This window comes from Balaenoptera ricei, chromosome 19 (assembly GCF_028023285.1).
Source record: "Balaenoptera ricei isolate mBalRic1 chromosome 19, mBalRic1.hap2, whole genome shotgun sequence".
Lineage (NCBI taxonomy): Eukaryota > Metazoa > Chordata > Mammalia > Artiodactyla > Balaenopteridae > Balaenoptera > Balaenoptera ricei.
The window spans coordinates 60,072,115-60,094,363 of NC_082657.1; the positions used below are offsets into that span (position 1 = coordinate 60,072,115).

Below are 22,249 nucleotides of genomic sequence, written 5' to 3' on the forward strand. Positions count from 1 at the left end.
CGTTTCTGGGACGTATCTCTTACGGACACATCTCAACAGTTTGTAGAATAAAACAATGAAAACCTCCTTGCAGGCTCGTTACTTTTTTCTACGCCACTCCTCCCAGGAACGTGGCGCACAGGGCGTCCGGATGCTAATTGTTGCAGTATTTTCACCTGAGATGTGCGTGGATCACGTGGGGCGGGGGGGGCGGGGCTTGTCGAAACGCAGGTTCCGGGTCCGGCAGGTCTGGGCCTGGGGCTTGAGGGGCTGCAGTTTGCACGGGCTCCCGGTGGCGCTGAGACTGCCGACCTCCAAGTCACACTCTGCGTGGTGAGTACGACGGGCTTAGCCTCATTCCAGCACTGTCCTAGTCAGCTTGGGCTGCCGTGACAAAGCGCCGCAGGCGGGGGAGCTCACACCGCAGAGATTTATTTCCTCACACTTGCAGAGGCTGGCAGTCCAAGATCAAGGGGCCGCAGGGCTGCCTTCTCCTGAGGCCTCTCTCCTTGGCTTGCAGATGGCCACCTTCTCATGTGTCCTCTTCTTTGTTCGAGCATCCCTGGTGTCTCTTCCTCGTCTTAGAAGGACACGGGTCCTATGGGATCAGGGCCTTACCCTGTAGACTCCATTTAACTTTAATTATCTCCTTAAAAGGCTCCATCTCCAAATACGGTCATATCAGGTGTTAAAGCTTCAACATATGCATTTGGGGAGGGGGGAACCCAATTCAGTCCTTAACAGTCACCTTCTTCCCAGGCATCAGCCCCTTTTTGTCCAGTTGAGTCGTGTGTCCCCCTGTGTTCCAAACGCTGTCACCTACAAGCGATTTTGGGAGCTCCTGGCTGACTTTTTCTTCTCGCCATCCACCTTCTGCCTTTTCTTTCATGGTCCTTCGGTTTATAACAAGTGCTTCTCATTTTCATTGACGGCGGGGTTAGCTTTCCTTTTTTTTTAAGTTTTTTAAATTTTATTTTTTAATTTATTTTTTATTTTTGGCTGCGTTGTGTCTTTGTTGCTGTGTGCGGGCTTTTCTCTAGTTGCGGTGAGCGGGGACTACTCTTCGTTGCGGTGTGTGGGCTTCTCATCGTGGTGGCTTCTCTCTGTTGCGGAGCACGGGCTCTAGGCACATGGGCTCTAGGTGCATGGGCTTCAGTAGTTGTGGCACGCGGGCTTTAGAGCACAGGCTCAGTAGTTGTGGTGCACGTGCTTAGTTGCTCCGCAGCATGTGGGATCTTCCTGGACCAGGGATCGAACCCGTGTCGCCTGCATTGGCAGGCGGATTCTTAACCACTGCGCCACCAGGGAAGTCCCAAGTTTTTAAAATTTTTTGGCTGCGCATGTGGCATGCGGGATCTTAGTTCCCCGACCAGGGATCAAACCCGTGCCCCCTGCAGTGGAAGCTCAGAGTCCTAACCGCTAGACCACCACGGGATTCCCAGCTTTCCTTTTTCATAAGTATATCTAAGGCTTTTTAAATGTTGATTTTAAAATATCACATAAGCAGGTGTGCAGGTGGGCCGTAGAACCCACGAAGATGGGGTAATAGTGACTGATGTTTGGGAAATACTGGTTTCTGACGAATGCATTGTCAAGGCCGTAGAAATGCCCTCCCCAACCCCACTGACAGCAACCCCAGGGCATTGGGAGCCTTCCTTCCGGCTTTCCTCCCGCAGAATCTGCAGCCTTCCTTGGTGTGCCTCTTTCTCCTGTTTCTGGAAGTTCTTCTGAGCTCCCAGGACGCCACAATCCTGGGCCCCAAACTTCTGGGCCCCAAACCTCCAACATACAAACGATGTGCTGGCAGCTGAGGAGGGAGCTGGCCCTTCCTTCTTGCAGAATCCGCCTGAGACGCAGCAAAGGTCTGCAGGAGTGCTGTAAGCAGGCTGAATGCCAGCACCACACTGCTTGGGGACCCCCGACAGAGGGGGCTCCCCGACAGAGGGGGCTCCGGCACAAGGTGACACAGGGACAGAGCACGGACTTGGGAGTCCCTGGGTTGCCTCCACCTCTTACCAATCGAGGGACCTCGGACAAGTTGCCTCTTTGGGCCTCAGGCTGCTCATCTAGGAAATGGGAATTTCTCAGCATCCTCACCGCAGTGCAGAGATTACAGGGGAGCTGTAGGCTGAAAGGTGCTCAACTAATAATGGCAACCGTGTGTACTGGTTGGCATGCTTCGGGGCTGCAGATGTCACAAAGCCCATCTAACAGCCCCGGGACTTGTCAGAAAGACAGATTCTCAGGCCCCAGCCTAAACCCAGTGAGTCAGACCTCTGGGAGTTAACAAGCCTTCAGGGTGATTCTGCTGCCGGTTCAGTTGCAGAATCATCGCTCGGAGAAACGTTCAGATATCTTTCGTGAGAAGTCAGGAGGGAGATGATTCGGGGACAGCAGCTCAGAGATGTCGGGACACCTGGTCAGCATCCCTGCAAACCTCACCCCGTCCTCTGTGGTCAGGACGGCCACCGGCCGCAAACTGTCCCCACACTGAGTCTGAGACGGGACGAAGGGATGAGGGGGAGGGTCTTCCTTCTCACAGTATTCTCTCTTTTCTCCGGGAAGAAAATCTTTCCCGGGATCACCCAGCAGACTTGTTTCTAAATCCCTTTCATCACTGATGGGTCACGTGCCCATTCCTAGGTTTATCACGAGGAGTCGTGATAGAACAGGAAGGTTTAGAGTAAAGAGAGGCTGACCGGGGCCATGAAGGGGTCATGTGGTATAAGAGTTAAGAGCTAGGACGCAGACATGCCGGAGTTTGAATCCCACATCAGCTCTTCACCAGCTGTGTGACGCCGGGCGAGTCGCTCAACCTCTCTGAGCGTCAGTGACCTCCTCCGTTAAAGGGAAATAATAACAGTGTCTACTCCAAGGGGTGGTTATGCGGATTAAATGAGGTCGAACTTGAGACGTGCTCAGCCCTTGGTGGGCACACGCAGCTGCCACATTTGATCACTATATCGCTTTGCAGCATGGAACTAGTGCCAGGGGTTACATGCCACAGGGAGACAGATTTCTACCAAATACAATAAAGAAGATTCAAATTGGTGGAACTTCCAAAGATGAAATGGCCCCTGTGAAGAGAGAGTGAGCTCCTCATCCTTGGAAGAATACAAGCAGAAGCTAGAAGATCCTCAGACTAGATCTCCTTTAAATCCTCTTTCCTGATTCTGGCTCCCAGCAGAGACCTGCCTTTCCCTCCTCCGCCCTGCCCAGAGGGCCCTGGGGACCCACGGAAGGGGTGACATGAGCTATGGAATCCTGGCTCTTCAAACCATGGCCACTTCATTCTATAAAAGAAAAACAAAAACCCTACAGCTTTGTAGGTGGTCCTGAAACCGTTATGTTTTACTGGGTTCAATTTTGTTTGTTTGTTTTATCCATTTTCCTTCCAGTTTTTCACACCAAACCAAAACCTGTCCTAGACTACCACTGGGCCTTAAAAAGTCTCTTAGCCCCTTAAAAAAATAAATTTGTTGCCAAAGGCCCAGGTGTTGAAAACCTCATGGCATTCCTTTGGCTCTTTCATCTTGGCCAACTAAAGTGGTAGCAGCCTTCACCCAAGGACCAGGGAGACAGACCATTAAACCAATTCTTCTGTCAGTGCCTGGCCTGCCTCCGAGGTGGGCAAAAGGCCTCCCTGTGGGACCTGGCTGCCACCACGCTGGACGGGGATGGGCTGGCTTCGTCAGGCAGCAGGCTCGCAGCTCACCTGCTCTCACCTTCTTACACCAAACATGGCTGTGGTCCCAAGGATATTTCCTCTCCATCCTGCTGTCAATAGCCCAGGCCCGCTGCCCCCGCCCCTACCTGACCCAGGAAGGTGGCAAAGGAACTCACCTGTGCCAAGTGCCACTATGTGCCAGCACTGAATGGGCACCAAACACATGCTGTTTCATCTAATAAGCACACGTCTCCATCAACAACTTGCTAATTCAATATACTTGTCAAATATAATAATTCAAATCCTAATTAGATTTTCTTTGTCAACATGTCAGCTAGAAATGTGTTGGGCTGCATGTAACAGAGACCCAACCACAGGGGAAGGTAGGAGGGTGAGAATGCTGTGAGAAATTCCCATTTCCTAGATGAGCGGGTGCAGTGCTGGGGAGGTTCTCAAGGACCAGGTTCCTTCCCACTTAACTGCTCTGCCATCCTCAGCACATGGCATGTGTCCTTGCGGTTGAAAGATGACTGCTTTGGACTTCTCTGGTGGTGCAGTGGTTAAGAATCTGCCTGCCAGTGCAGGGGACACAGGTTTGAGCCCTGGCCCAAGAAGATCCCACATGCTGCGGAGCAACTAAGCCCATGAGCCACAGCTGTGGAGCTTGCGTGCCACAACTACTAAAGCCGGTGCGCCTAGAGCCTGTGTTCTGCAACAAGAGAAGCCACCGCAATGAGAAGCCCACGCATGCAACAAAGAGTAGCCCCCACTCGCCACAACTAGAGAAAGCCCACGCGCATCAACAAAGACCCAACGCAGCCAAAAATAAATAAATTAATTAATCAGTTAATTAAAAAAAAAAAAAGAAAGATGACTGGTTCACCTCCAGCAAGTCATAGACATTCCAGAAAGGAAGAGACATTTCAAAAGACAGAAGCCATATGGCAGTTGATTTTGCCCCCTTTTATTATAGGTATTGTATTTTTCCATTCTAGAATGTCCAGTTGGTTCTTTTCCTAATTTTCTAATTCTTGGTGAAATTTCTCAGTTTTTCATTTATTTTGAATGTATTTTTCTTTATGACTTCAACCTAGATATAGATCAGCTAATCCCTGTATCTGGACCAGTCACCATTCATTGTCTTTTCTCTTGAACAGGGGTTGGCATACTTTTTCTTAAAGGACCCGATTGATAAATATTTTAGGGTTTTGAGCATCTCTGTCACGATTTAACTTTGTGGTTGTGGTCTGAGAGCAGCCGTAGACGATATGTAAGTGGATACACGTGACTGTGTTTCAGTAAAACTTCATTTTTGAAAGTAGACCAAAAAAAAAAAGAAAAAGCAGACGGCCGTCCCCTGGGCCATAGTGTGCTGACCTCTTCTCTTGAGGATGGACACGTTTTTTTGGTTTGTTTATTTCTTTGTATGTCTAGTAATTTTAGATTATATCTTGGACATTGTCAGTAAGGCATCCTGGAGATTCTAGATTGTCGCATTTTGTTTGAGCAGGGAATTAACTTGTCTGGACTCAAACTCTTCTCCACTGCAGTGGCCTGCAGCTGAAATCACTCTCGGTTCTGTTGGCCTCCGCTGAGCTGCTGGGAGTCTGCTGTGTGCATGCCTGGTTCAGGGGTCAGCCAGAGACTTGGGCAGGGCTTGTACCCAGAATTTGGCATTCCCCTTCTGCAACTCTCTCCTTTCTGGAGGTTCCCTTCTCACTTTCCAGCTGCTGCATCCTCTGGTTCTTCAAGATTTGAGGCTTCTTTTAGACGTTTAGCCACCCCTCTAGGACGCTGACTAGGGCTGTGTTCCGGCAAAAAGTTGAAAAACACTGGAGACTCACACAGTGCAGTCCCCTTCCTCCAAGTGTTGACTCCCATGCAGTTTCTGCCTGCCTTTGCTTCTCACAATAACCATCAGAGCGTTGTATTTTATATTTTGTCTGGAGTTCATGGTTGCCACGTATAGAATGGTTGGTCTGATTGCAGCTACTCTGCCATCGCTGGGAGAGTAGAACTCAAGTCTAACTCACCCAGAAAAACAATGGAAGCATAGCTTTCCCAGAAGTCGCAGCCGGTAAATTTCCACTGACAACTTGTTGGTCAGAATTGGGTCCCACAGGCATTCCTAGCTGCAAGGAAGTTGAGAGAGATGCATAGTTTTTCCTGAGCACATTGCAGATCCAACTGTAAAGCGGGTCCTATGAAGAAGAATGGGAGAAGGGACCTTGGGTAGTTAAGGTGCAGCTCACCTGTGAACTTCCACAGGTGTAGTTTCTTAGAGCTGCTGTAACAAATGACCACAAGTCCCGTGGCTTAAACAACAGAAATGTGTTCTCTCACAGTTCTGGAAGCCAGAAGTCTGAAATCAAGGTGTGGGCAGGGCCACGCTCTCTCTGAAGATTCCAGGGGAGGGTCCTTCCTGCCTCTTCCAGCTTCTGGGGGCCCCAGGCATCCCTTGGCTTATGACCACATCACTCCAATTTCTGCCCCAGCTTACATGGCCATCTCAAGATCCTTAACTAATTACATCTGCAAAGATCCCAATTCAAAACAAGGTCACATTCTGAGGTTCCAGGAAGGCATGCATTTGGGAGGGATACTGTTCAACCCAATGTAACAGGTAGACAGCAGTCCTGCAGGCTGAGCAGTGGTAGCTGGTTGCCCACGTGATAGCTTACCTCCCTGGACACTTGGATTGGCCACCATTCACTCTTTGGGGTCTTTGCCCCAGCCCCTCCGTAGCTCACTGTTGGGACAGCACTCTGGGAATTAGTGAGTGATGTGGCTCCAATCTCCAGTCTGTGCCCTGTCCCATTTTCCCTTTTCAGCCCCTCACAGTTTGAATCTTTAAATCTTCCCAATATGACACTTCTGAGAGATGGGAAAAGATTCTGGAGCCAGCGGGCCTGGGTTCAAATCCCAGCTCTACTACTTACACTCTGTGAAACCTTGGACAGGTTACTCAACCTCTCTGTGTGTCAATTTCCTCATATATAAAATGGGAACAATAATAGCAGCTACTTTTTTTTAAAATTAGTTTTATTGAAGTATAGTTGATTTACAATCTTGTGTTAATTTCTGCTGTACAGCAAAGTGACTCAGTTATACACATATATTTTTTTTTTCATATTCTTTTCCATTATGGTTTATCACAGGATATTGAATATATTTCCCTGTGCTCTACAGTAGGACCTTGTTGTTTATGCATTCTCTATATAAGCGTTTGCATCTGCTAACCCCAAACTCCCAATCCATCCCTCCCCCACTCCCCCTCCCCCTTGGCAACCACGAATCTATTCTCTATGTCTGTGAGTCTGTTTCTGTTTCGTAGATAAGTTCGTTTCGGTCATATTTTAGATTCCACATATAAGTCATATCATATGGTATTTGTCTTTCTCTGTCTGACTTCACTTATATGATAATCTCTAGGTCCACCCATGTTGCCTGCAAATGGCATTATGGGTTTTTTTATGGCTGAGTAGTATTCCATTGTATATATGTACTACATCTTTATCCATTCATCTGTTTACGTTTAGGTTGTTTCCATGTCTTGGCTATTGTGAGTAGTGCTGTAATAGCAGCTACTTTGGTTGTTACGAGATTCAAAGAAGTTAGTACAGTTTTTTTAAAACATTGGAAGCCTGGTACATAATAAATGCTGTATACATGTTAGTTGTATACCATTATTTTAACAAATATGTTGTGCATTCCTGCCATTTTTTTCCATCTAAAACCCTGCCCTGGGCCTTCAGGCAGCAGCCCCTGCTGTTCTCAGGGAAGGGAGACCACAGCAGAACAGCAGGAACAAAGAGGTGAATTTTATTTAGCTTTTGATTTACTAGACAGATTTCTGGTTTTTTAAATTTTTTCTTTTGACGTCATTTCAGACTTGCAGAAAAGTCACACAAATACTCCAAAGAATTCCCCTCTACCCTTCATGCAGCTTCCCCAGATATGAACATTTACTGCATTTCCTTGATCATCTTCTTTGCCTTTTTTCTTTTCTATTTAAGAGGGAGTTGCAGACATGAGACCCACTTTATCTCTAAATATTTCAGTATTTCCTAAGAACAAGAACATTCTCTTCTGAGGAACGAGACATTTTCTTACAAAACCCTGGTATAATTATCTGAATCAGGGAAGTTAACATGGATGCATTATGTGATCTTATCTACAGACCTTATTCAGATTTTGCTGATTGTCCCAGGAATGTCCGTTATGGCAAAAGAAAATCTCAGCTAATGAATCACGTTCAGTTTTCATGTCTTATTAGTGTCCTTGAATCTGGACAACTCCTTACTTTATGTTCTTCTTTTATGATGTTGACATTTTTAAAAAGATAACTGACCAAATATTTTGTGGAACGTTCCTCAAATCAAGTTTGTCTTATGTTTTTTCCTTGAGATTCAGATGACACGTTTTTGGAAGGAATCTCACAGAAGTGACATTGTAAGCTTCTCAGTGCCTCATACCAAGGGCATGTGTCTGTTTGCTGTGGGCTCTGATGTCAATTTTGAGATCTTGATTAAGGTGGTGTCTGCCAGATTTTTCCACTGTGAAGTTCCTGTATTTTTTGGTAATAGATAATTATCTTGCAGAGAGATATATTGGAACTATGTAAATATCCTATCCCCAGAAAACCTTCACTCACCAGTTTTACCCTCTAGTGATGCCTCTTCCCTGAAACAAGTATTTTATGATGGCTGTCAAATGGTAACTGCTCTAATTATGCTACACCTTCCACATTTATCAGTTGGCTCTTTCCTCTAAGGAAGAGGTTTCCCTTCTCCCATATTCGTTTATTTATTCACACACACGTTGTATTTTATAAACGTATATTCCAAGTGTATTACTTGGAATATACATGTTATATACAATATATATACACACAGGCATATATTGTTGTGGACTCATTAATTCTTATTTTATGCAGTGTATTACAATGTTGGTTGTTTTTTTTTTTTTTTTTGATGCTCAAATCATCCCAGATTTGAGCAACGGGAGCCCCTTCCAGCTGGCTCTGTGTCCTTTTGCCACAGCCCATCAGTTTTGGCTCAGCTTTCTGGCACAAGGTGTTCCTGGCTCGCCTTGTACTTTCCTTGCCCTAGTCCTGGAATCAGTCATTTCTCCAAGGAGCCCTACTTCCTTTTGGTGGAGACTGTATCTAAATAGATATGTGAAACTCTCTGGTGGAGAAAATAGGTTGAGGAAAAGGATGCTCGGATCTCAAAAGCCACATCTCACGGACCACACAACAGGTTTGGGGAGAATCTGGTTCTTCACCCTGCCCAGCCTCTTCAGAGAATGGGAGAGCAGAAGCCTAAACCCAGCTGCTGGCCATGGTCTGAGGGGCTCCCCAACCCCACGAGGCTGAGCCCACCTCGTGCTGTAGAAACTTGGAGACACTTGCTTTCCCAGAATCCCTTGCAGCTAGGGTGCATGCCTGGGATGTGTTTCTGTAACTTCCAATTGGGAGCCCCTGGTGCAAGGAAGCTGGTGTCCAGAGACTTTTCTCGGGGGAGCAGTGGGAGGGACTTCAGGGATAGCAGGTGGGGGTGCCAGATTTAGACAAAGTAAAATAATAATAATAACATTAAAATATTGTATGGAACATACCTTTACTAAAATACTGTTGTTTTTGTGCAGTTCAAAGTGAACTGGCTCACCTCTGTTTCATCTGGCAACCCTAGCCATGGGGTAACAGGAGAGTCTGGACTCCCACCCTGGCGGGCTGTATGGCAGCTTCCCACAGGTCTGGTCCCACCAGACCATTCTGATTTTGGGTGTCATTTCTGGCTGCAGAACCCTCCTGCCTGGTCCTCCAGCCCTCCTTGAGATTCTGTGGGAGCCACAGTGTTCTTGTAACAAGTCCCTTTTTTGCTTAAATAAGTACAGGGTGCTGTGAAGGGCCACCTGTGCCTGCCTCTCATTGTGCTGGAGTCAGGTGGGGACAAAGGGAGGAAACCCCCAGCTCAGTTCCAGGAAACTGGAGAGTAGAAGGGACTTGTTCCCCACTTCCTTCCAGAACTTGCAGGATTCCCCAGCCTGCAGACTGAAGACAGCCACCCACCCATCCCTCCATCATCCATCATCTACCATCTACCCACCCACCCACCCATCCATTCATCCGTCCATCCATCCATCATCCCTCCGTCCATCCATCCATCATCCACCATCTACCCACCCATCCACCCATCCATTCATCCGTCCATCCATCCATCATCCATCATCTACCATCCAGCCATCCATCCATCCACCCATCCATCCATCCATCTATCCATCCATCCATCTATCCATCTATCCATCTATCCATCCATCCATCCATCCATCCATCCATTCATCCCTCCCTCCATCCATCTGACATTTATTGAACACCTACTGTGTGTTAGGCACTGTCTGGGTCCTAGAGACACTACAGATGAAAAAAAACAATAGATACAAGTGTGTCTGCTCCCACATGGAGCTTACATTCATGTGAGGGAGGCAGGCATTAAACAAGTTACACACATTCTATGTCAGTTGGTGAGAAGTGCTATAAAGATCAAAGAATGAGGAAGGGGACAGGGAGTGCCGAGGCTGGGGCTGTTGGTATTTTACACTGAGTGGTCAGGAAGGTGAGGTCAGGTCCCTGAGAAGGTGACATTTGAAAAGGGGGGATGGAGGTGAGGGAAGAGCCCAGTGGCAGTCAGAGGGCGGAGAGTTCCAGGTGGAGGGAGCGGCGAGCCCCAAGGTGCTGGAGAGAGAACGTGCCTGGTCCAAGGGCCCAACGGAGGCCACGGGGAGGGAGAGCACGGGCAGGGGCAGCGAGAGCCGAGGACAGACTGGGGACAGTCATCAGGCCGTGGGAAGGACTGGGGTTTGACTCCAGGAAAATGGGGGCCACAGGTGGGTCCAGGGCCATGGAGGGCTGGGCTCTGACTTCTGTTTTTAAAGGCCATTAAAAACGACCTCAAGGAGAATGGGGGAAGGAGGGCCTTCTGAATGAACTGATTTAAACTTGAAACAACAAGGAAAACCAGGATGCCTTTCCCTGAATGACCAGTTTTATTCCACCAAGTTCATTAGATGGGGGGGATGGGAGGGGGGACTTGAGATCTAAAGATCAAGTTTCCTCACAGGAGTGGGTGGCTGGAAAATTCACCGCACCTCACAGACATCCCCTATTTATTCCTCGCCACAACCCCACATACCCCATTTACAGATGGGGAAACCGAGGCCCAGCGCAGCCGAGCACCTTGCCCAGGCCCACCTGTCCCCTGAGCTCAATCCCAGACCTGCCTTCATCGCGAGCTTCTTTCCAGCTTGAGTTGCCTCTGGCGAGCCCTTGCACCCTGTGGGACTTCGGAAATCAAGACAGAAATGAACAGAAGCCCAGCCTGCCCTTCCGGCTGCCGATATGGCCCGACCCTCCCTGCTGGGCTGGCCTGGAAGCACCAGCCCTGGCCCATGGGTGGATTGAGATGAAACATCTCTACTGATGGGCGTGGACCTGGGCTAACACGGTTTTGCCCCCAAAATAAGATGGCCTTGTCACGCAGGGGTGCGTGTGGACACAGCGGCGAGGACAGCGCAAAAGTCCCAGCGAGGCCCAGGCGAGGTCAGAGAGGACTGTCTTCCTCCCCCGGCTGGTCTGGTGGCGCAGGCAGGCGGATCAAGAGCCACCTTCCCCCCTTCCCGAGGCTGCTAGGATGACCTGCCCACTTCCGGACAAGGCTGGCAGAGCCACGAGACGTCTGATCCCAGATGGAAAATTGAAACCACGCTCCTCCGTCACTACAGCCATTTGTCACTGGACGAGGGTGCATATAAACAGCTTAATTCAAACCACACTGCCACCCCCTCCCCTCCCTTGGCTTGCTTCAAGGTAACAAATACAGTGCAATGTCAAAGTGAAGGGCCCTGTTTCCTCCTTCTTGTTGAGCTGAGCGTGCTAAAATGCTTTATCTTGTCGTCACGTCAGCCCCATGACCTAAGAGTTGTTGTTATGCCCATTTGCCAGAGGCCCGAGTTAAATCATTGGGCCAAAGTCATGCAGACAAGAGGCAGAACCAGATGCTGGCCAAACCTTCCCGTAGACCCAGCTGCCCCTCTGTGACCTTGGCCGCCACGCCGGGGCACACAGCGCCCAGGTGCACAGCCAGAACCTCAGACCTGCACTGGATCCCAGGTCCACTGCACTTGCTGAGTGTAGGCGGTCTTTGAGGTCCCTCTCTGAGCCCCAGTGGGAGACCCACCTGCCTTGGAGACTTGTCCCACAGCTGATAGGCCTGAGCTGGGCTTCATCCTCAAACCACGTGACCATCAGCTTCTCTCACCGTCTCAAAACTCTTTTTCATCTCTGGTATCATCAAGCAAGGGGGTATAACTAAAGAATGAGGAGCCCCTGGGTCAGAGTCCCTGTGGGGTCCCTTCTAGCTGTGTGATCTTGGGCAAGTTCCTTAACCTCTCTGTGCTTCCATTTCCTTATCTGTACAAGGGGCCCAATAACAGTACCTATCTCATAGCGGTCACGAGGAGTCGATGAGATAGTGTGTGTAAGGTGTGTAAAACAACACCTGGACTATTTAATGAAGGCTGTTGAATAATACGATAACAAAGAAAGCCCTGCAGATGTGTCTGATTGTATCACAATAATAAGTGAATGGTTATAAAAATAGCTGAGCAACAAAAAGTGCTCATACCAGCAACACATGGATGAACAAATGAGTGAATGAATGAACATGAAACTGACTGGACTGGACCAGGAGAAGCCCATGGGAGCCTGGCCCTGTTTTCCGGTGTCAGGAGCCCTGGGCTGTAGGTGAGGATGTGTGTGGTTGTAAACCGAGCCCACACGGATGGAAGGGGGAGAATTTTTTTTTTTTTTTTTAAATATCACTCATTCCAGTTATCTTTTTTTTTTTAATTTTTATTTATTTATTTATTTATTCATTTTTATGGCTGTGTTGGGTCTTTGTTTCTGTGTGAGGGCTTTCTCTAGTTGTGGCAAGTGGGGGCCACTCTTCATCACGGTGCGTGGGCCTCTCACTATCGCGGCCTCTCTTGTTGCGGAGCACAGGCTCCAGACGCGCAGGCTCAGTAGTTGTGGCTCACGGGCCTAGTTGCTCCGCGGCATGCGGGATCTTCCCAGACCAGGGCTCGAACCCGTGTCCCCTCCATTGGCAGGCAGATTCTCAACCACGGCGCCACCAGGGAAGCCCAAAGGGGGAGAATTTGATTTCCCTGTGCAGGAAACCTGCAAGCTGGATCCACAGGCTGCTTCCTCAGCCCTGCGAGAAGAGGATTTGTTTCTGCAAGACCCCCTTCCCCATGTTCACCCTGCCTGCCTCGTTCAGTGATTCTAGCTAAAATAGGGAAAACAGTGAAGGGGAATAATTCTCCCGGTGAGTTGTCTGGGGAGTGGCAACCAGTCCTTTTCCAGCCAGTCTTGGAAGGCAGTGGATTGGAGGCTGGGAGCCTCAGGTGACAGTTTAAATGTCCTTCCCGCCTGGTGTTCTGGGCTTAGAAAATCAGCGGAGAAAAGGAGGTCTTGTGTTTCCTCCCGTGTGTGTGTGTGTGTGTGTGTGTGTGTAAAGGGAGAGTCCAGGGTAAAGGAACAGCGGGGAGCACGAATACTTTTATAAGATTGAGCCACTGTACCCAGAATTAATGTGACACACACTGCATCTTTCAGATTGTATGGTTGAAACCCGACAGCCACCGTATTCCAAAAATCCTCCCCATTTCACCCGTGCCAGGCACTGTTCTCAGCTCTTTACAAATATTAACTTATCAATCCTCATAACAGCCTCATGCGGTAGCTACCAGTATTATCTCCATTTCACAGATGAGGAAACTGAGGCACAGAGAGGGTAGGTGACTTGCCCAAGGTCACACAGGCTAGAAGGAACAGAGCCAGGATTTGAGCCTGAGCAGTTGGATTAAACTGCCTGCTCCTGACCGCTAGGCCACGCCACCCTCAGAGGGAGTCCCTGACCCAGGGTCGCTCACAGCCACATTTCAGGGCCACGTGACAGGATGTGACCAGAAAGGTGGGCATCAGTTTCATAACACACTTGATTCTCCAAACTTGGCTCCGAATGGCTTTCAGAGTTCCCAACTCATGCGTCAAAACAAGAAGGACACTTTCTTTGTTGTTGTTGTTATAAATTTATTCATTTATTTATATATTTTTTTGGCTGCATTGGGTCTTCGTTGCTGCACGCAGGCTTTCTATAGTTGTGGCGAGCGGGGGCTACTCTTTGTTGCGGGCTTCGTTGTGGGCTTCGTTGCGCAGGCTTCTCATTGCGGTGGCTTCTCTTGTGGAGCACGGGCTTTAGGCGCGTGGGCTCAGTAGTTGTGGCACAAGGGCTTCAGTAGTTGCGGCACACAGGCTCAGTAGTTGTGGCACACGGGCTTAGCTGCTCCACGGCATGTGGCATCTTCCCGGACCAGGGCTCAAATCCGAGTCCCCTGCGTTGGCAGGTGGATTCTTCACCACTGTGCCACCAGGGCAGTCCAAGAAGGACACTCTTAAAAGCAAGTCGAGAAAGAAAGTCCAGGAAACCATTCCAAATCAGAGGAGACAAAGGAACGGGGTAACTACACACAAGTGGGTCCTGGACCCGGGAAATAAAGGCTTCCTAGAGGCTTCGCTGGGATGACCTAGAGAGTGAGCTGTGGGTTACACAGTAGCACTGTGACACGTTAGAGTACACGAAATATACTGTGATGCCCTAATAGTACAGGCCAACCTTGGTTTATTGCACTTCACTTTATTGCGCTTCTTGGATACTGTGTTTTTTTACAGATTGCTGGTTTGTGGCGCCCCTGTGTCCAGCAGGTCTATCAGTGCCATTTTTCCCACAGCATTTGCTCACTTCCTGTTTCTGTGTCATATTTTGGTAATTCTCACAATATTTCCAACTTTTCCATTGTTATATTTGTTATGGTGATCTGTGATCAGTGATCTTAATGTGACTCTTGTAATTGTTCGGGGGCGCCACAAACCACACCCATATTAGAAGGCAGACTTAATCCATAAATATCATGTGTGTTCTGACCAATCCATAGACCAGCCGTTCCCCCCTCTCTCCCTCTCCTCGGACCTCCCTATTCAGAGACACAACAATATTGAAATTAGGCCAATTAATAACCCTGCAATAACCTCTAAGTGCTCAAGTGAAAGGAAGAGTCGTACATCTCTCATTTAAATCAAAAGCTAGAAGCTTAGTGAGGAAGGCATGTTAAAAGCCAAGACAGGCCAAAAGCGAGGCCTCTCTTGCCAAACTGTCAGCCAAGTTGTGAATGCAAAAGAAGGTTCCTGAAGGAAATTAAAGTGCTGCTCCAGTGAACACACGGATGATGAGAAGAGGAAACAGCTTTACTGCTGATATGGAGAAAGTCTGAGGGATCTGGATAGAAGATCAAACCAGCCACATTCCCTGAAGCTACAGCCTAATCTGGAGCAAGGCCCCAACTCTCTCCAGTTCTACGAAGGCTGAGAGAGGGGAGGGAGCTGCAGAGGAAAGTTTGAAACAAAGGTCGGTTCATGAGGCTGAAGGACAGAAGCCGCCTCCGTAGCACGAAAGCGCCAGGTGAAGCTGCAGGTGCCGAGGGGGAAGCTGCAGCAAGTCCTCTAGAAGCTGTGGCTCAGGTCATCCATGAAGGTGGTTGCGCTGAACGAGAGATGGTCACGGCAGAGGAAACAGCCATTAAGAACATTCATGGTTCATGGGAAGAGGTCCAAATATTGACATACACAGGAGTTTGGAAGAAGTTGATTCCAGCCCTCATGGACAGCTTTCAGGGGTTCAGGATTTAGTGGAGGAAGGAACTGCAGATGTGGTGGAAACAGCAAGAGAACTAGAGTTAGAAGTGGAGCCTGGGGGCTTCCCTGGTGGCGCAATGGTTAAGAATCCGCCTGCCAATGCAGGGGACACAGGTTCGAGCCCTGGTCCGGGAAGATCCCACATGCCACAGAGCAACTAAGCCCGCACGCCACAACTACTGAGCCTGCGCTCTAGAGCCTGCGAGCCACAGCTACTGAGCCCACGTGCCACAACTATTGAGCCTGCGTGCCTAGAGCCCATGGTCCACAAGAGAAGCCACCACAGTGAGAAGCCCACGCACTGCAATGGAGAGTAGCCCCTGCTCGCCACAACTAGAGAAAGCCCGTGCGCAGCAACAAAGACCCAAGGCAGCCAAGAATAAATAAATTAATTAAGAAAACAAAAGTGCACTGGAAATAACGTTTAAAAAAGAAAAGTAGAGCCTGAAGATGTGACTGAATTGATGCAATCTCATGATAAAAGTTGAACGGATGAGGAGTTGCTTCTTATAGATGAACAAAGAAAGTGGTTTCTTGAGATGGAATCTACTCCAGGTGAAGGTGCTGTGAAGATTGTTGAGATGACAACAAAGGATTTAGATTTTTTTTTTTTTTTTGGCCATGCCGCGGCATGCAGGATCTTAGTTCCCCAACCAAGGATGGAAACTGCGCCCCCTGCAGTGGAACCACTGGACCACCAGGGATGTCCCAAGGATTTAGAATATTATATCAACTTAGTTGATAAAGCAGGGTTTGGGAAGACTGACTCCAGTTTTGAAAGAAGTTCTACTGTGGGTCAAATGCTATCAGACAGCATTACATGCTACAGAGAAATTGTTCACGGAAGTCAGTCGATGCGGCAAACTTGACTGTTGTCTTATTATTTATTTATTTATTTATTTATTTTTGCTTCTAGTGTTTTCTTTTTTTTTTCCACACACACACACTGTATTTTATTTTTACAAGAGATAAATAGACTGACACCAAGCATTGTACATGGATGACCACAACAAAAGCAACAATGATTACAATTACCAAGCATGAAACACACTCATACTATGTCATAATATTGACATTCAGTCCAGTAATCCTCCACTGTAACAGCTCCTTTACTTTGCAGTGAAAATAGATTTGTATATTCTTTGCCTCTGAGTCCTTGTGGGATTTTTTTTTTTTTTTAATTCAGACAGAAAGTCACAAAAATTATACTTATTTTTTAATTAATTAATTAATTAATTAATCTATGACTGTGTTGGGTCTTCGTTTCTGTGCGCGGGCTTTCTCTAGTTGCGGCGAGCGGGGGCCACTCTTCATCGCGGTGCACGGGCCTCTCACTACCGCGGCCTCTCTTGTTGCGGAGCACAGGCTCCAGACGCACAGGCTCAGTAATTGTGGCTCACGGGCCTAGTTGCTCCGCAGGGCATGTGGGATCTTCCCAGACCAGGGCTCGAACCCGTGTCCCCTGACCCGTGTCCCCTGCATTGGCAGGCAGACTCTCAACCACTGCGCCACCAGGGAAGCCCCTGTTGTCTTATTTTAAGAAATTGCCACGAGTGAGGCGGCGGGGCAGGGGCTGGCACCTCCCGCAGCAACCATGGTGTATACCGGCCTCACCGGGCCCCTCATCGTGATGCGCGTGTTCTGGGGCTTCGTCGGCTTCCTGGTGCCCTGCTTCATCCCTAAGGGTCCCATCCGGGGAGTCAGGATCACCATGTTGGTGACCTGTTCCGTTTGCAGGTACCTCTTTTGGCTGATTGCAGTTCTGGCCCAACTCAACCCCCTCTTTGGACCACAGTTGAAAAATGAAACTATCTGGAACCTCAAGCATCATTGGCCTTGAGTAAGAAGACCTGCTCGCCAGTGCTCAGTCATTGAGGTCACGAAGAGAACTCCTCTGGATGCAAAATCACCTCCATACCCAGACCACCTTCCTTGACTCGCCCACTTTGGCCGTCAGCTGCCTTAAACGTTCCCACCACATTTGAATATCTTATTCTACAATGCAGTATTTTTTCCTGTCACCTTTTTTGCACTTCGATGAATGATGTGCCTATTGAATCTAAACTGTGCTGCCTCTATAAAATGTTTATGTACTCTTCCGAGATAGAAAATGCTGTTCTTCTGAGAAATAACATTACTCTCTCCTTGGAAACTGTGGATTTGAAGACGGCTCCTGCCTGCTCACAACATGAGAATCAGCGAAGTGTTTAAAAACTGTTACGTGACAATAAGACTCCAGTGGGGCAGTCAGTAGGAGAACATGTTCAGAGGGAAAATCTGTCCCACCAGAATTATACCAAAGTATGTTTTCAGGATGAATTTCTTATTTCTGCCCTCCTTTGGAGTAAATTATTTTTCTGCTCTCTAAAAAAAAAGAAAGAAAGAAATTGCCGCACTCATGCCATCCTTCAGTAGCCACTGCCCTGATCAGTCAGCGGCCATCAACACCCAGGCAAGACCCTCCACCAGCAAAAAAAGTTATGACTCGCTGACGGCTCGGATGATGGTTAGAATGTTTTAGCAATGCAGTATTTTTAAATTAAGGCATGTACATTGTTTTTTCAGACATAATGTAATTGCACACTTAACAGACTATAGTATAAACATAACTTTCATATGCACTGGGAAACCAAAAAATTCGGGTGATTTATTGCAATATTTGCTTTATTGCAGTGGTCTGGAATCGAGCCAGCAATATCTCTGAGGTTCGGCTGTATTATACTCTGGTAAGATGTTAAATTTCCTGATCTGGGTCATTTTTTTGCATTTAGGTAATAGAAAGTCGTGTTCTTGGGAAAGACACACCAGAGTGTTTAGGGAGAAAAGTGGCTGATGTTTGCAACTTATGTATATATTATATTTACATGAAAACAGAGAGAAAGAATGGGGCAAGATGTAAATGAATCTGGGTGAAGGTACACGGGAATCCCTTATATTATTGCAACTTTTCTGTTGCACTTATACCAAAATAAAAAGTTACAGAAAATAACAACCAAAAAAAAGGAAGTAGCCCCTAATCTGTGATGTCACAGCGCAGCCCAGCACCTGTCTTTCAGATGCTCGACATCCACAAACACTGAAACACACCTGTGCCCACTCAGTCCCCCAGTGGCTGCTGCAGATAACCACGTTCAGGTGGGCGGCCCATTGCTCGGATTGTTTGAGAGGCCCCGGCCGCCCTCGACATCCTCGCCTCTCCCTCCCAGCTCCAGAGATGCCAAAAGCACCCACTGTGTGCCAGGCACTGGAGCTGACCCTGGTGGTTCCCGGCTCAATGAGACAGACCCCGCCCCCGCCCTCGCCCTCAGGGAAGCAACGAACACAGGACAGGAATTTCAAGGGTGAGGAGGGTCCAAGGAGAGGTGCTCCGGGAACCTACTTGTCCAGAGCAGGGTGGGAGCTGAAAGGCTTCCAGGTGGAAATAATTTACACCAAGGCCCAAAGGAGGAGAGGGGGCAAAATGCTTCCCAGCAAATCTGTGAGTTAGGTACCCTGAGCCCATTTTATAGGTGGGAAAACTGGGGCTCCAGGCGTGTAATTAACTTGCCCGAGGTGCTGTGGCTAGGACGTGGTGGCCTTGGGATCCACACTGGAACACTGCCACACCCTCCTATGAGCAAGAGGGGTGACATCTACGGGGAGACCAGCACCCACTCCAGGAGAGGGGACGTCCGGGGTTGGGGCCACCCCTTCCATCCCCAGGAGCCAAGGATGCAGATAACTAACAGGATTTTCAGGAACCACTGTCTCTAGTGTCTACTTTTTGCTGAGCTATTTCCCCAGAAATTCTATAGACTAAGAGCCAGATTTCTTCCCCCTGATAATGAAATTGGAGTGATCACACCAATGGGAAAATTGGGTCCAAGGTCCCCACTCAACCTGATCTTTCAACTTCCCAGCCTTCTACCTGCCGGAGCTGCCTGGACGTCGGGGCGCAGGGGAACACCGCAGACAAAGATGCCCAGGTAAGGAATCTGCGTGCGGGGCAGGCCCAGCCCGGCCACTTAGAAGCCCTGACATCTTGAGTCTAAACCTCCACCTTCTTGTCCCTAAAATGCAGACAGTAATAGTGCCCACAGCCTTGGCTCAAGGCTGGACAAACTTTATAACGGCGGCGGCGATGTTGATCAGAATGACGATGATTTTGAGGCTGAAACACTTCATTTTCTCCGTTCGTGGCCCAGATGCTGAGGAACTAGGTCCAAATCTCACTCTTTGGCCAGCTCCTTTCCTTCCAGACTGTGTGGGTTTGTTTTTCCCCTTGTTTCTTTGCCAAAAGCAAGAGTCACAAACCTCACCACCTGCCCCTTTGGAAGAGAATTATTATTTTAACCGAAAGAACAGTGATGGCAAACGTTAGGGAACCTTAGGAAAACCCTGAAGTGTCAGCAGGGACGGGTCCCAGAAAACCTCAGGCTCCACGTTTCACCCCTCGCTAGCCTCTTCCCGTGTCATTGCTGCATTGGCCCCAGGGGCTTGGGGACCTAACCCCAAGGTATAGTCGAGGAGAGACAGTTCATAAGCTGGCCCCTGGGAAGATTCCAGCAGTTTTTTTGTTTGGGCTGGACCTGTGGCCTCAGCTCACCTGGGCAGCTGCCTTTCAGAATGGCCCCAGGCGGCTCCCTCTTTGACAGTGGTCTTCAGTGATTAGTATAATGGTCACAGGACAACTGCATCTCCTGACCCCAGGAGAGGGGACATGCCAGGTTGGGGCTGCTCCTTCCGTGCCTGGGAGGCAAGGATGCAGGTAACTAACAGGGTTTCCAGGGACCACTGTCTCTAGTCTCCACTGTTTTGCCGAGCTATTTCCCCAGAAAGTCTATAGACTAAGAACCAGATGAAATTGGAGTGATCACACCATCCTCAGCATTTAAGATGGCAATGCCAAAATTTTGTGGCTGTGTAGAGATGCACCACACTGCGTGATCACGTATCCTAACTTCCGGCTAGAAGGCAAGACTTAAGAAATCGCGATGTGAATAATAAGGCTGCACCAGCACTGTTTACGGATGGCGCTCATTCATCCACAGATGCGTTCTCAGAGTGCTTGCTCTTGGCTGAGCACCGCCGATGGAGTGGTTCCCAAAGGGGCCGTGATTCAGGGATGCTGGACGGTGGGCCCGCCAACACCCTCGAGAATGGCAGTCGGGGGCGTGCGGTGCCATGAAGTGGGCGTGTTCATGTGTGCAGTCAGGGAGGCTTCCTGGAGGAGGAATCCGGTCTTTATCCTAGGAGCAGTGGGCTACGGCAATTGAGGTTTTAACCGGGGTTGGGATGGGGGGGACATGATCACATTTGCATTTTGAAAGCGTGTTCTGGCTACAGTGTGGAGAATGGATGGTTGGAGTTCAGAGTGGGAGCCAGGGAACCTGGGAGGAGACCTTAGCCCAGCCCTGGTGAGAGGCCCACAGCCAAATATTTCTAAAGTGCTTCCCTCCACTTCTGGGCGTCGTGGCCGAGGGGATGGAGAGAAGTGGGTGGGTTGAGACATACTTAGGGGGCCACCCTGACAGGACTTGGGGGTTCATGGGCTTTGGGCAGAGGGAGAAGGCAGGGTCACAGTCACCTCCAGGTGACTGGCTTAGAGAAACTGGTCCAGGTGGTGGGAGGGGGAAAGAAAAATCTTTGTCGTGGTAAATTTAAAAAATACAAAACGTAATCTGCAGTACAATATCCTTGTTTTAAAATATACAAAAAAAATACTGAAAGGAAATTCACCAAAGATCAACAGAGGTTCTCTCTGAACACAGGATTCTCCTCTTTCTACCTTTTTCTGTTTCCCAAATGACTGCTAATGACCATGTACTAATACAATAATTAGGGAAAACCACAAGTGAAAATCAATATGCATTCGATCAATTCTAGGACAATCCTTGCCTCTGATGGAGGTAGTTTTTCAGTTTTTTCCAGAGAGTAAGTCTGGCTGCTCAGAGCAGGGAGAGAAAAGTCCCATAGTTGGGACTCCATAGTTTAACCTCACCTGTTTCCACCAGGAGCTGCCAGCCAAGCTCTGTCCTCACCATCTCTGCAAGAAATTTTTGCTCCATTTGTTAAGTCCAGGTGTGTGGATTGTATTCTGAATTCTAAAAGAATTTCGTTTTTGAGTTCAGTGTCATATTTTCTCCCTTTCTCCCAAAGGAACGTGCAAAGCACACCACAGCTCCAAGTGCTTGACATCTTCCTGCATTACTTGGGCCTTTCTAAAAAAATGAGGTGTTCCCTTCCCTGGCTTCAAAAGCGTGGAGAGGTGCACTGTTTTGTTTCACGTCTAACCCCGAGAAGATAGGATTTGGGTGGGGAAGAGCCACTTGGAAGCAACCTCCCCCGTAAATCTCATCTGTTTGCTCAGGAAGGACAAAAGTTTGAAACGTTTTAAAATGTGAGCCTGAAGGACTGAGTTTGGCACAGGGGGATCCCCCGACTGTCTGGGGAAGATCATGGCCCCATTCCAGGGAGATAAACCCCCCAAATGCAAATGCAGGGGAAGGAGGCCGTGCTCCAGGCCTCTGCGGCCTCCAGCCAGTGATTGCCAAAGGGCTCTCCCCCACCATGGGTGCAGCCAGGTGCTGTAGCACTGGAGGCCCGGGAAGACCTTGACCCCTTTGGTTCTGCAAAGGGTTGGACTTTTAGTTGCATTCCTGATCCAAGAGTCCAGAACTCAGCCTGCATGAGAGGTGATTGTCCCTCCTTGAAGAATTTTGGAGGACAGAGTTCTTCTGCCTTGACAAAATAGTAGCAGCAGTAGTAATAGTCATAGTAGCAATAATACTAATAGTAATAATACTAGCAGC

At 48.6% G+C, this 22,249-nt stretch overlaps 1 protein-coding gene across 1 annotated transcript; it reads left to right on the top strand.

The window, feature by feature from the left end:
• Nucleotides 1-17,052: 17,052 nt before the first annotated feature.
• Nucleotides 17,053-17,611, top strand: LOC132353473 (V-type proton ATPase subunit e 1-like). The gene has a single exon (XM_059904692.1). The coding sequence runs from the start codon at nucleotides 17,053-17,055 to the stop codon at nucleotides 17,296-17,298; it is 246 nt and encodes an 81-aa protein (XP_059760675.1). The 3' UTR covers nucleotides 17,299-17,611.
• Nucleotides 17,612-22,249: the final 4,638 nt, after the last annotated feature.

Coding starts and splice junctions, on each gene's coding strand:
- LOC132353473 (XM_059904692.1), top strand. CDS start 17,053: ATGGTGTATACCGGCCTCACCGGGCCCCTCATCGTGATGCGCGTGTTC.